General features: G+C 51.8%; 4 protein-coding genes across 4 annotated transcripts; 2 read left to right on the forward strand and 2 right to left on the reverse strand.

Annotated features, from left to right (window-relative positions):
• Positions 1 to 1,407: 1,407 nt before the first annotated feature.
• SCP_0310490 (Probable UTP--glucose-1-phosphate) lies at positions 1,408 to 3,629 on the forward strand (the record flags this gene model as incomplete). The annotated part of the gene is made up of 8 exons (XM_027756434.1): positions 1,408 to 1,712; positions 1,763 to 2,627; positions 2,680 to 2,818; positions 2,867 to 3,168; positions 3,248 to 3,365; positions 3,422 to 3,478; positions 3,536 to 3,564; positions 3,621 to 3,629. 8 exons carry the CDS (start codon positions 1,408 to 1,410, stop codon positions 3,627 to 3,629), a joined length of 1,824 nt encoding a protein of 607 aa, XP_027612235.1.
• A 661-nt stretch (positions 3,630 to 4,290) lies between these two features.
• On the forward strand, positions 4,291 to 6,777 carry SCP_0310500 (Probable UTP--glucose-1-phosphate; the record flags this gene model as incomplete). Its single annotated transcript, XM_027756435.1, has 11 exons — positions 4,291 to 4,356; positions 4,593 to 4,688; positions 4,990 to 5,066; positions 5,119 to 5,652; positions 5,703 to 5,790; positions 5,840 to 5,978; positions 6,038 to 6,339; positions 6,395 to 6,512; positions 6,575 to 6,631; positions 6,683 to 6,711; positions 6,769 to 6,777. 11 exons carry the CDS (start codon positions 4,291 to 4,293, stop codon positions 6,775 to 6,777), a joined length of 1,515 nt encoding a protein of 504 aa, XP_027612236.1.
• A 364-nt stretch (positions 6,778 to 7,141) lies between these two features.
• Positions 7,142 to 8,803, reverse strand: SCP_0310510 (homoserine O-acetyltransferase; the record flags this gene model as incomplete). Its single annotated transcript, XM_027756436.1, has 12 exons — positions 7,142 to 7,209; positions 7,271 to 7,349; positions 7,412 to 7,619; positions 7,683 to 7,717; positions 7,772 to 7,901; positions 7,968 to 8,056; positions 8,114 to 8,198; positions 8,250 to 8,302; positions 8,352 to 8,372; positions 8,428 to 8,484; positions 8,559 to 8,587; positions 8,644 to 8,803. The coding sequence occupies 12 exons, from the start codon at positions 8,801 to 8,803 to the stop codon at positions 7,142 to 7,144; spliced, it is 1,014 nt and encodes a 337-aa protein (XP_027612237.1).
• An 850-nt stretch (positions 8,804 to 9,653) lies between these two features.
• Positions 9,654 to 10,786, reverse strand: SCP_0310520 (alpha/beta-hydrolase; the record flags this gene model as incomplete). The annotated part of the gene is made up of 4 exons (XM_027756437.1): positions 9,654 to 10,091; positions 10,142 to 10,335; positions 10,395 to 10,491; positions 10,550 to 10,786. 4 exons carry the CDS (start codon positions 10,784 to 10,786, stop codon positions 9,654 to 9,656), a joined length of 966 nt encoding a protein of 321 aa, XP_027612238.1.
• Between the last annotated feature and the right edge of the window lie 2,439 nt (positions 10,787 to 13,225).

Here is a 13,225-nt window from a genome sequence, read left to right on the forward strand (position 1 = left end):
TGAATTTCGTGCCCACTACAAAGTAACCGTTTGTAGATGAAACACAGTTTCTATTTGCCGAAGTAACAAATTCAATTGGTCAATTGAGTCCCTATTAAGTCCTAATCACACATGTAAACTTTATCACTAAATTTGTACTGGCGACAAACGGTGACATTGCAAGGCAGGTAAACCTTACATTCACTCAGGGATACAAATCCGGGAGGGTCTCAAGTGCTAGATGCAAGTGAGTTGCTGCTTACGAGTTCTGGCAGTGGTCGCGCTGCAGCGCGCTTCATCCCGAATAGACTTCCCCAGCTGCAGAAGTCCAAACATATGCATGGTGAATAGAAACACCATGGAAAGTCACAGTCTAGGCAGGTGCTTACTATGGAGCTACTGTATGACATAGGAAGATATTTCCATGTATAAAGGCACAATTGAACCAGTTTCGATATCCAGGGGGTTCGGAGACACCAGCTGCCGTGTTCGACCTGCCTATATGCGCCCCACTCGCTGGCCAGGCGGCAGCCCCTTGTTCCTCGATCCGATAGTATACTTTGACATAGCTGAGGCTCCTCATTCAATGCTCAACTGGGAAGTTCACTGACATGGGGAACAGCAGTGCAAGGAGTTGGTTCAGGCCTGCGACATCCAGAACACTAGACGGCACAAACGCGTCTGACGCTGATCCTCGGGGATGAGAACGAGAGCGTGATGGCAGCGTGGGGATAAGGCGTCATTCCGCTGCTGCGTCTAGGACTTAGGCCATCCTGCACACCCCTTGCACCGTAATCCCTAGCCTCGGCTACCTGTATGAGCTTTGAAAAAGTGGGTTATTGGAGTGAAAGCGGAACAAAGTCGCACCCAAAGCAGAATTGATAGATCACAGAATGCAGGCAGGTCCGCGGCGCGCACGGGACTCTGTCAGCGACATTCGGTATCTGTTCTGCATGTCAGTTGACTTCCGTCGAAGAGGAACGGTCCCGGCATCGTTTCTCTGGACATAGTCCCTGGACCTGGTAAGGGACGGAAGTATTGACTGACCTGTTCTCTGCAGCTGCACGGTTTGCACACATCGGCTGCAACCCTCTTGTACCCGCACATTGAGCAACAGATCATGCCGTTGTCCGCGCACCTTGCCTGTTCGTGATCGAGAGTACCGACCTGGCGTGTCGGCTTGGCTGGCGCTGTAAGTGGGTACAAACGTGAGTTTCTAATCACACCAGATAACGGCAGAAGACGGTATGTAAAGCGCCAGGTCACCTCAGCGATACAGAGGGGAATCAGGTCCGATCTGCCAGTGAGTCTAGAATAAAGCCGCGGACGAGGAAGAGGTGCAGCATGCACACATAAAAGTCGACACCGTCGACGAGTTCGTCGCTCTCGCCGAGTGCCCAGTAGCCGAGATCGTCTTCGCCGTCGTGGATGCACACACGTTTGTCGTACCAGAAGGAACAGAAACGAGCGTCGTTTCCGTTTCCGACTCGGTCCTCGCTATCGTCGCCCATCGCCCATTTGTCCTTGACTTCGACCTTCGACGGTGCTGTCCGGAAATCGATCTGCGAGCCTATCAACGAGGAGGGGCCAACTGACGACCTCGACCTCGAAATACATAAACGTCACCACAGGCCCCGTGCTCCTCACCCCACTGGCAGCATCTTCCCAGTCGGGCCAGTCCCTCTCCTCTCCACCACCACCACCCAGCCGGTCTACATTAATCACTCCCAGATGTGCGTATTCGTTGTCGTCGCCGTGTTGCGCGCTGACTGACGTCTACCAGAACCATGTCAGACTCGCTCATGCCCCGCAGCGACTCGTTCGCCGCCCGGGTGCGCGGAACCAGCCACATCGATTTCAAGACGGCGACGACGGGCGTGGCGGCCAAGGCGATGCGGAACGATATCAGCAACCTCGTCAAGTCGGTGCAGGACCAGGAGACGAAGCGCGCGTTCGACGTCGAGATGCAGTCCTTTTTCTTCCTTTTCACCCGCTATCTCGCCGAGCGTGCCCGCAGCCAGGAGCTCGACTGGGAGCGGATCAAGTCCCCCGCGGAGGACCAGATCGTGCCGTACGCGAAGCTGCCCGCCGGGGCAGAGGTCCGGAACCTGAACAAGCTCGCGGTGCTCAAGGTCAACGGCGGCCTCGGCACGTCCATGGGCATGACCGGGGCGAAGAGCGCGCTCGAGGTCAAGGACGACATGACCTTCCTCGACCTCACCGTGCGTCAGATCGAACACCTGAACACGACCCACCGGGTGGACGTTCCCCTGATTCTGATGACGTCGTTCAACACACACGAGGACACGTTGCGTATCATCAAGAAGTACGCGAACCAGCAGCTGAGGATTACGACGTTCAACCAGTCGCGGTACCCGCGGATCTTCAAGGAGACGCTCCTGCCGTGCCCGAAGACGGCGGACGACGAGAAGAAACACTGGTACCCTCCCGGTCACGGTGACCTGTACAACGCATTGTATCAGTCTGGGGTACTCGACCAGCTTCTTGCGGATGGCAAGGAATATTTGTTCGTCTCAAACTCGGACAACCTGGGCGCGGTGGTGGATGAAAAAATTCTGCAGCACATGATCGATTCGCAGGCGGAGTTTCTGATGGAGGTAACAGACAAGACCAAGGCGGATATCAAGGTACGATCGTTGCGCTTCACGGTGTTGAATGGTGCTGAGGGCGGTGGAACAGGGCGGTACGCTTATCGACTACGATGGGTCGATCCGTTTGCTCGAGGTTGCGCAGGTCACGTCGGAGCACGTCGAGGACTTCAAATCTATTCGAAAGTTCAAGATTTTCAACACCAATAACCTGTGGATTAATCTTCCTGGTACGGCATGAACTCCCTGATTATATGCGCGGTCTAACCCCTGTACAGCCCTCAGGAAGATTATGCAGGCGGGCGAGATGGAGTTGGACATAATTGTCAACCCGAAGACGACCGACGAAGGCCAGGCAGTTATTCAGCTCGAGACTGCTGCGGGTGCTGCGATTAAGCATTTCAAGAACGCCCACGGCGTGAACGTTCCCCGTTCGCGTTTCCTACCCGTGAAGAGCTGCTCGGACCTACTTCTCATCAAGAGTGACATCTACTCGCTGCAGCACGGTCAGCTCGTCATCAATGAGCAGCGCATGTTCGAGACTACCCCAGTCATCAAGCTTGGCGACCATTTCAAGAAAGTGCGTCGTTTTCTCACTTGATCTCTATCTTTACGTTTCGGTGGGCGAAGTGCTGATCGCTACTCTCTTTGGTACGTAGATCGCGCAGTTTCAGAAGCGGTTCAAGAAGATCCCCAAGATTATCGAGCTGGATCATCTCACTGTTACGGGTGATGTCTACTTCGGGCGGAATGTCACCCTGCGGGGCACCGTCATCGGTGCGTCTCTGCCCCGGATAGTCGCCCGATATTCACAGATTGACCTTTATCCGCAGTCGTCGCGAATGAGGGTCAGCGGATCGATATTCCCGACGGGTGCGTGCTGGAAAATAGTGAGTGCTCTGGCACGTGTTCATACCATTGACCGGTGCTGACTCCGCAATGAAAAGGGTTGCTATCGGGCAATTTGAACATGATCGTGCGTCCTTCTCCCACTCCCTGCTAGTCCGCGCGTTGATCGTTTCTGTCATGTAGGAGCTATGATCTTCTTCTGTTTCCCCTGCTCTCTGCCGTGCTGATTGGCAGATTCTTCTGCTTTCGCTTTGCCTTCCGGGCCTTCGGCTGTACCACTTACTTGCGCGCACTTACCTACATAGATGACGACTGAACGAGAGAAACGAACCAAAATTGGGACTTTGATAAGAGCGTTTCATGTATACCTGGCATGTTTTAGTATCAATATATTCACGTATGTACCTGTTCGGCGTAGTGAACGTTAACTTGCAGTTTAAGTACCGAGAACATTTCAGGTATGCACACGTTTGTCTGGCTAAATCTACACGTTTGTCCGTGCTAATAGCGTGTCTTATGCGCGACGGAAAGCTCGTCTTGTTTTCGAGACGCTGCTCTCTTCCGCTGCTGGTTCGTCTCCTCCGCGAACACTGCACCAGCACCTTGTATCCCAGAAATGAGCCACGACGACGTCGACCATGGCCGTAGTTGTGAAAAAAACAGAAGTGAGATGCGCCGGGGCCGTCATCCAGACCACCTGGAGATCATGTCCGCGGGCACTGAACTCCGCGTCGGGATGTGTACCGGGGCCCGGTTATAAGGTACGTGTCTGTGCACGCCTTCCCTCTCGAATTTCCTGCGCTGGTACTACTTTGAACAAAACAGTACTCGTCGGCCACCAGAATCTAACAGCATGTCAATGCTCTCGCCTGTCGTGTTCGGGGAGAAGACGCCTCGCACAAGGGGCGTGTCTGCCATGGTATGCACGCCAGAAGTCTTTAGGCCGCTGCAGCTTGCTCACCTCCGCTATCTCATTCCGATTGCTGTACGAACATGGACACGAATATGAAAACGAATATTGATACCAATGGTGATGCGAATACTGTTGGAACCACGACCGCGACCATGACCACGACCACGACCCGCTGGACGGCTGCCGTGCACACTTTTCGCCTCCGTGTCGTCCGCTTGCACATGCGTCGTCGCCGCAAGCAGAACTTCAAGAGCGCCACGACAGGCGTAGCTTCCAAGAATATGCGCAATGAGCTCAACGGTCTCGTGAACTCTGTGTCCGACCCGGCGACGAAGAAGGTGTGTTTCCCCCCCTTATTTCAAGCGTTGGTGGTTCACAAGCGGGTACTGCGAGTGAATGGCGCATATAGTTGGGCTAGGTACATCTATGCGCCTTTCGAGCTCATTCCTGCATATCTGCAGATTTCATCTATGCGATACCCGCTGCCATTGGTTCTTAATTTCTGTCATGTGCAATGATTTCTTTTCATGTCTCGCGATGCGAGTAGAGGCTGGTATTATTGTATATCTTGCTAGAACACATCTCATACCTATATCTTTAATGTCTGCCGATCAAATACTGATATATTTGCTACTGCAGGCTTTCGACACAGAGATGCAGTCATTCTTTTACCTTTTCACGCGCTATCTGTCCGAGAAGGCGCAAAGCAAGGAGCTGTGCGCTGTTCTGTATTTCACCCCTCTGGTTACCCGCTTATCTTTTCCGCAGTGTTTGGGACCGTATCAAGTCTCCCGCAGCGGACCAGATTGTCCCGTACGACAAGCTTCCGACCTCGGTGGACGCTAAGTCACTCAGCAAGCTGGCAGTGCTGAAAGTGAATGGTGGTCTCGGCACATCGATGGGTATGACAGGAGCGAAGAGCGCGCTCGAGGTCAAGGACGACATGACCTTCCTCGACCTCACCGTGCGGCAGATTGAACACCTGAACACTACACACCGTGTCGACGTTCCCCTGATCCTGATGACGTCCTTCAACACACACGAGGACACCTTACGTATCATTAAGAAGTACGCGAACCAGCAGCTGAGGATCACGACGTTCAACCAGTCGCGGTACCCGCGGATCTTCAAGGAGACGCTCCTCCCGTGTCCTAAGACGGCGGACGACGACAAGAATAAGTGGTACCCGCCTGGCCACGGCGATCTTTACAATGCGCTGTACCACTCGGGCGTTCTTGATCAGCTACTGGCAGAGGGTAAGGAGTACCTGTTCGTATCGAACTCCGACAACCTTGGCGCAGTGTAAGTATTCCTGTATAGCATGGCTGGCACTTAACTGACAGACTGCGCAGAGTGGATCAGAGCATCCTGCAACATATGATTGACACGAATGCCGAGTTCATCATGGAGGTGACCGACAAGACAAAGGCGGACGTCAAGGTGCGCCTTTCCCTCCCCATGCAAGTGCTATTGAATAACTCGGCGACAGGGTGGTACACTCATCGACTACGAGGGCAATGTGCAGCTGCTCGAAATCGCTCAGGTGCCCTCAGAGCACGTCGAGGAGTTCAAGTCGGTGCGCAAGTTCAAGATCTTCAACACCAACAACCTCTGGATCAATTTGAAGGGTGATTTCCGCTGGCGTTGCCCGTGCTACCCTTCGTTGCTCATGTTACATTATCTTCAGCTGTGAAACGCATCATGCAGAATGAGGGCATGGAGCTCGAGATCATCTTCAACCCGAAGGTCACCGAGGAGGGCCTCTCGGTCATTCAGCTCGAAACTGCTGCTGGTGCGGCGATCAAGCACTTTAGAAACGCGCACGGGATCAACGTCCCGCGGTCGCGCTTCCTGCCTGTGAAGAGCTGCTCGGACCTGCTCCTCATCAAGAGCGACATCTACTCGCTCGAGCACGGCCAGCTTGTCATCAGCGAGAACCGCATGTTCGGCACCACACCCGTCATCAAGCTGGGCGATCACTTCAAGAAGGTGCGCCCCTTTTAAGAGACGAAGAACGTGGCTGATGTTGAAGTCGGTGCTGCAGATCCAGCAGTTCCAGAAGCGATTCAAGAAGATCCCCAAGATAATCGAGCTCGACCATCTCACTGTTACGGGCGACGTTTACTTCGGGCGCAATGTGACTCTGCGCGGCACAGTGATCAGTACGTCGAGAGTTACTTCGTCTCAGGATGTCATTAGGTGCTGATGATGGGTAATGACACAGTTGTAGCGAATGAGGGTCAGCGGATTGACATTCCCGACGGTTGCATACTCGAGAACAGTGAGTGTTAAACTCTTCATCGCGGCATTGTCTCATTCACTGTATGTGCAGGATTGCTGTCGGGTAACTTGACGATGACTGTACGCCTTCCTTTCCCTTCTTCGCAAGTTCTATGCTAATGTCGATTTTTCTGTTAGGAACTCTGAGCGGCATGAGAGTTAAACTCACATCTGCGTACACTATACCCAAGCAAATACCCCTCATCAAGGACAATTTACTTGCTCATTTCCTAGATTTCCTTCCCTTACTGGCCATGCTTTCGTTGAAGATTACATCTGTTGCGCTGCTGCATGGTAGAATACGACCCATCGTGCATACACGCAGTAATACACGTCACATACACAAGTGCAGCATGCGGAGTGTTGCGGTCAGTTTCTTAGTGTCAGCACAAAAGGACACTTAAGTTGTGATAACCTAGGAAGAGCCCTCATCAAATATTTGGAGGACAACGATGTACAACGTTGTGGGCTTGGCTCTCCTAAAGGTGATCCAGACTCCCCGTATGCCGCTTTACACCAAGAAGTCTTTGATCTGACCCGTCACGAACGCAACATCTGTTGGATTAGCACCACCGCCAGCTAGTTGCCCAAATATCAGCATGCAGTACAGTCTCCCGAGTACTCGTAGATATTGACTTACCAACGTGCCCCCAGACGCTGCCAATCACGACGAGCTTCGCATTCTTCAAGTAGGACACCTCAACCTCGCTATCCTCCGGCTGTATGACACCATTCATGTCTCATCTGGGCTGCAAGGAACTCGTGAGCGGGGAGAACTCACGCAGAAGTACAAGTCCGTCTTGCACGGCATGATCAGGGCCTTGGCCTTGATGCTGCGGAGGCACTGCTCTAGGTCACCGCCATCCCTGATGAGTGAGATGTCGCCGTTTTGCCACGTCGAGAGCAGAGCGAGCATGTCGTTTGCATCCCAGTTCTCTATGTAACGGGCTTCCCAGGCTTCGTGCAGCCATGACTCCAAGTCCGGATAGCTATTATATATAGTATTAGATAATTTGTGTAGGACATCTGCAATGGGTTACAAGTCGACTCACAGGCCATTCATGGTGTACAGATGCTGGCGGAACCACTGAACGAAATAATAGCAATTAGGAGAGAAGATTCTGTGAGGACTATTACTCACAGCCTGGCCGTACGCCCACGCACTGTAAGCTCTGCCGAAGGCTCTGATGGACTGATGAGGTGAGGTTTTGTAATGACCATCGTCAAAGTCCTTTCCCGCCTTCATCGCGTTCTTGGGACCTTCCAAGAAACTAAGTGATGTTCGTTTGAATGACCTATCCAACGACTGAACGAAGCCATAGGATGACGATGCCTACCACTTGTTGTGGAGACTCGTGCGCGCAGAGGAACAAATTGCTACGAATCTCTCCACGAAGTCAGGATAGATCACTGGCCAGTGGTACGCCTTGAATGATCGAGGGTCAATCTCACGAAAACGAACTCTGCGAGCTACGTGAACCACCTGTTGGCCTCCCATAGAGAACCCAACAACACAGTAGATCTTCTTAATGCCTAATTTCTTGGTGAGAACGGCGTACTGTGCGCGGCTGCAGCGAATCCTTAGCAGCTGACGGAATATGGCAGGAAAAACATCATACATGTTGTCCTCGTAGGAAACGGAGGGAAAGTATGGGCCGTTGTATGGGGTCGCCTATTCGCGGGCAGCACCTGGAGCATAGAGCTAATACTAGGAGGCTTACTGTATTAGATGGAGATGATGACTATGGTAATTGCTGACTGAGCCAGAAGAATATGTCCAAATATTTAGATACATACCTCTCCGTTGCAGAATAACGCAAAAGTAACGACGAAGTACTTCATCGTATCCAGAGCCTTGAAAGGCAGGAAGTAAACAGGTGAGGTCGATCATTCAGAAGTTAATCTCGATCAATTAAAAAAATTCAAACCTTGCCCTCGCCTACGAGATACAACTGGCCTACAAATGAGACCGATCTCAGCACAGGTACGCCAAGAGGCAGACGAAGCACTTACTTCCCAGCCTCAGCTGTGCACCATAGCAGGTGGGAAAGACGATGCACGGATTTGCAGGGTCACCGAACGTCTGGTACGCGGTCACAGCATCGGGTAGAACACCCCCAGCAACTTTGAATCGCCCATGGTGGTAGACCTTGATCAGCACATTGGAAGCCATCGCCGTCGTGTTGACGGATGGGGATGGGAGGTCAGGGTTGCAGTCGCCAATGTGCACTCCGACCTCGTCTTATCTACTCCGTCGCTGTTTATGTTTAGCATGGGGAACTGATAACGCATTGGACGTTCGAACTTCCACGACTGAATTCTCACGAACGGGAAGTGTGAGACTGAGCGATCCATTCTATGCGCGCTTGGATGCAATTCTTGGTTGACCTTGCCACCGACCTACCGGTCTTCTGTCCGTGCCTGAGTCATAACAACTGAACCGTAACTAGTAACGGTGGGCGATGAAAACGTCGAAGCGTTGCAGGAAAGGAGGGAAACGGCGCACCGCTGAATTAACGAGCACGCATGGTGACGGTCAGTCGCAGACAGCGACATTCCTTGTCCGACATGTCACAGACTTTCCCGTCTCCGTCGTTGCGACTTGGACAACTCAAGAGGTTGCACGGGTCGCGTCAATGACAGAATCTTAGGCCTTCCGCACAATCCAAGTTTCCAGCGATGCTACTTAGTATTTTGCAAACACGGACTGCGCACCATAGACATCTCACATTGGAGACACCGCCAGGACGGCGAGTCACTGCTAGTCACTGATGTCCACCATGATGTCAATCCAGAATGGAACAGAGCGGATAGTGGAACAGAGTGGATAGCTCGCCAATGTGGGTTTTAAAGATGATCATGGCTAGCACTCAAAATGCTAGATTGCACGGCCTTGATGGAACCACAGATCAATAAATTAAGCTTCAATCAGGACGACGACGACAGAAAGTATTTCAGCTAGAGAACATGATACACAGCAAAACAAGGAGGAGATGGAACAAAGCCTGACGTGCCTAAGTTGACTACTGCACCGCCAACACGCTCCCGAATTCATCCACCTGAACGGGACCGCCGACATACTTCTGGACAAACGGCTTCCAACAGCCAGTCGAGAGCTGCATGTGCTCGCCCTCGCATGTTTCCAAGAGGACATCTCCCCGCTCGTCCAGCGTCCGCAGCCCGATCCAATCCTCCACGTATAGGGGCTGCAGGCGCATCGGAAGGATAGTTTTCTCGCTGAGGTCGTCGTCTTGTGGAGCATACGATCCGAACCAGCTGCTCTCCTTCGGCACTACAGTTTTGTCCGCAGAGAAGACCACGAGCACAAGCTTATGCAGTGACAGGAGGTTGTCCGAGTACGTGCTATTAGCCGTGTCGGGAACCTCGTTGTTTATGGAAGCGAGGAAGTGATTGGAGGACAGGTACCTCTCCAGTTGGACAGGGTCGCGATAGTATTGTGCCTTGTGTAGAATCTATGAGATTGTTAGTTGTCATTTTTAAGTACCCTCACCTGAACGAGATTTGACTGAGCCCACTCCGTATAGACCCCGCCTCGGGCGGCTCGGCGAGCCAGTTGACATGCAATATCGAGGGGACGGCAGAGAGGAATATCAGATATGCCCATGTGCTGAGAACCGAATGTAATCAAATTATGCACTAGTGGAGAGTTGTACCTCTCCACATATGCGCGCACGAATTGACCACCTGAATGGCCAGCCGGCTCCCTAAGTTCGCATTCATTTGACTATGGAAGCGGAACAAACCTTGTGAGAATCCAATAGCATCGAACCCTCCTTGAAGTTCTGGAACATCTGCGAGCTGTTCAGAGACCTTCTCCACTTGTTCATTGACGTTGCCAAACTACCGACAGCCTTCATTCGGTTGCACGTGGAATACAAGCGGTCAAATTAGTACTTACCCAGCCAGCGCGCTGATCTTGTTCCAAGTCCTTGTCAAGGTAGACCGAATGAACGTATATGCCTTTGTGCATGTCCCTGATGAGCGATATGAACTCGAGCATCCCTGCAGACGCATAGCTGTCACCGAGGCCGTGCCATATCACGAGTGGTCGGGGCGTGTACGTCGGCGACCCCGAGATGCGAGAGAACGGAAAAAACAGCGAGAAGCAAAGTAAAAGCAACGCTGGTGGCGTCATGTCGACCCTATTGCACAGCAGACTGACGAGGCAGAAAACTGGAGGCAGATGGTAAGAGGGCGAGTTGAGGACCGATCACATGATGGAACGTTAACCACACGCAAACTTATGCTTATGTGCAGCAATATTGCAGCACTGCATAGCCAACACTTGCCTCTAGTACACGGCCATCGTACAAGAGGAGAACACAGCACTTTTAGTCAAGAATATATATACGAACTGCGACAAACATATCCTGGTCACTACACCCGCTGAACATAGGCGACTTGCGCCTCCAACCAGATCCACAGCTTCTGCGGGATCTGCGGGTCATTGGTCTCTCCTCGGTAACTCGCACCCATGGAATGAAGTACACAGTGCAGTGTTCAACTTTTTCCGTAGTCAAAAAAGCGGCAAACTCACCTTGCCACCCAAGCTGGCACCCTCCGAAGTACTTAGTACCTGCCCACAACGGAATGAGCGTGGTCATGGGGCAGGATGGAGGATCGATGACTATCGTTGTGGGTTGACGAATGAGATAGCTTACGATAAATAGCGAGGAGCAGCCTACCATATGAGCCTTCATGAATGCCTCTGAAAGTCCCACATCAGATTACCAGGATGAAGGGACAGGTACGATCGACATATCCTCGATATTGCTCATTCGAGAACACTACGTTCACTTGCAACAATGTTGAATCAGTGTTCTTGTGGGCATAATCATGAAAACTGACGAATTTGGTCTGGAAGTACAGCTTGCGCGAATCAAGCATTCTTCACTTCAGGCTTTCAGTAGTCTCCCGTAGGCAGACTACAAAATGATCCCTATGAGTGAGGGAAGGGACGGAATCATGTCGAAGTCGACGTCCGAGACGAGGTGTCCCATGAAAGACGTGTTAATTACACGCGCTTTGCCATCGGGACTGCTCTTAGTGGTCGCCAGGAGGACGGGTAAGAGTAGCTGGGTGAGGTAGAAACGGTCCTAGGAATACGCTGGACATCTGCAAAAGTGAATTTTTTACTGTAGGACTGCCTCTTCTACATAGGTCTCAGTAGATCTGCTTGCCTATATAGCTCTGTGTAGGACTGCGTAGCAAACCGATCGCTATGTAGGAGTTGGGAGGAATTTAGATCTCATGAATCTTTCGGCGACTCGGCGAAGCCCCGTTCCGTCTGCAAGAACATTCAAGCGTTTCCTAGCCGAGCTACAAGATACTACAGAACTACGCGCTCCTACACGCTCCTATCTTCAGAACATCAACGCTCCGACGCTATCCGTCTCTCTACTATGCGCAGAAGTTCAAAGTCTTTATCCTCCGGCCCTAAATCTGCCTGGAGACTTCATATGGTGTCTCACTGTTTCGCTCTCTCCACTGCCCACTTACCTCTGACCCCTCTGGGATTGCACATTGGACATCTGCTTCGCAAACTATCGGTGCCTGTCCCTCTGGTAGGATCTTCGATATGCACACAGGTTGGGAGAGTCTGCATCCATGACCTCAAGAACTGCATTGCCGACCTGGACACCACCGCTTCTGCCAGTGGAGGTACTACCGTTGACAAAGGTGCACCCTGTCTTGCATTTATTGTAGTACTAATTGTCAGTGCTGCTGTACATGGTTACTAGTACAGGTGGGAGGGGAGGAGTGCATACGGAGAGTCCATTCTGCTCATGAGTTGCGGGCGGAAGACATTGATCGCGAGCTATACTTACACATCTACCGTTGCCCAGCAGGGTCAGGTTGGATCTTGCTTATGAATCACGACTCAGTCGTCACCGGGGTCCTTATGGCGCTCGGCTTCAGACGTTGTGACATGGCTGGTGTAAGTAAAATTGTGAATACCTCTATATACAGTAACTTAAGATTACCATTCTGTGAAAGTGAAACAGGCCCAGCCAGTGACTAACAAACGGGATCGTACAGTGCACCATCGTGGGTTTGCTGGTGATGCCAGACAGGCTCGAAGCATGATGGATCGGCAGATGGGTATGATGGTACAGTGGGGGATTGGATGCTGAGCACTGAGTGCTGAACTTGAAGTATCTACAGATTCCTCGGTGCCATTCCGGAGCCAGGAGGTGTGCAATATCTCGCCTTGTTGGCAGAGACTCAGCAGAGAGCTGCATCCTTCCTCAATCTGAATGCTTGACTGAGGTTTGACACTATGGAAGAGTTACAAGGCATTCAAGTACTCGGGCTTTTTGACAAGGGAGGCCAAAGTAGCCATACAACCCATAGATGTCATGTAAGAATATACCCGGTTAAAGCTTGAGCCGACAGGCAAAGCCTGCACTATGCCTAAGGAACTCGGCTATTCACAAAGCACCAATACCGTAGGGTTAAAGTTGCTGATGGAAGATGTGTATAAGGCTTTTGTGGCCTGTTGGTGTTCTTAGTGTCACGGAAAGTGCACTAAACCGAGTTATTTGGAAGACAAGATTTCAGCAAGTAAAGTAAA

The sequence above is a fragment of the Sparassis crispa genome, assembly GCF_003851025.1.
Source record: "Sparassis crispa DNA, contig_000002F, whole genome shotgun sequence".
Classification (NCBI taxonomy): Eukaryota; Fungi; Basidiomycota; class Agaricomycetes; order Polyporales; family Sparassidaceae; genus Sparassis; species Sparassis crispa.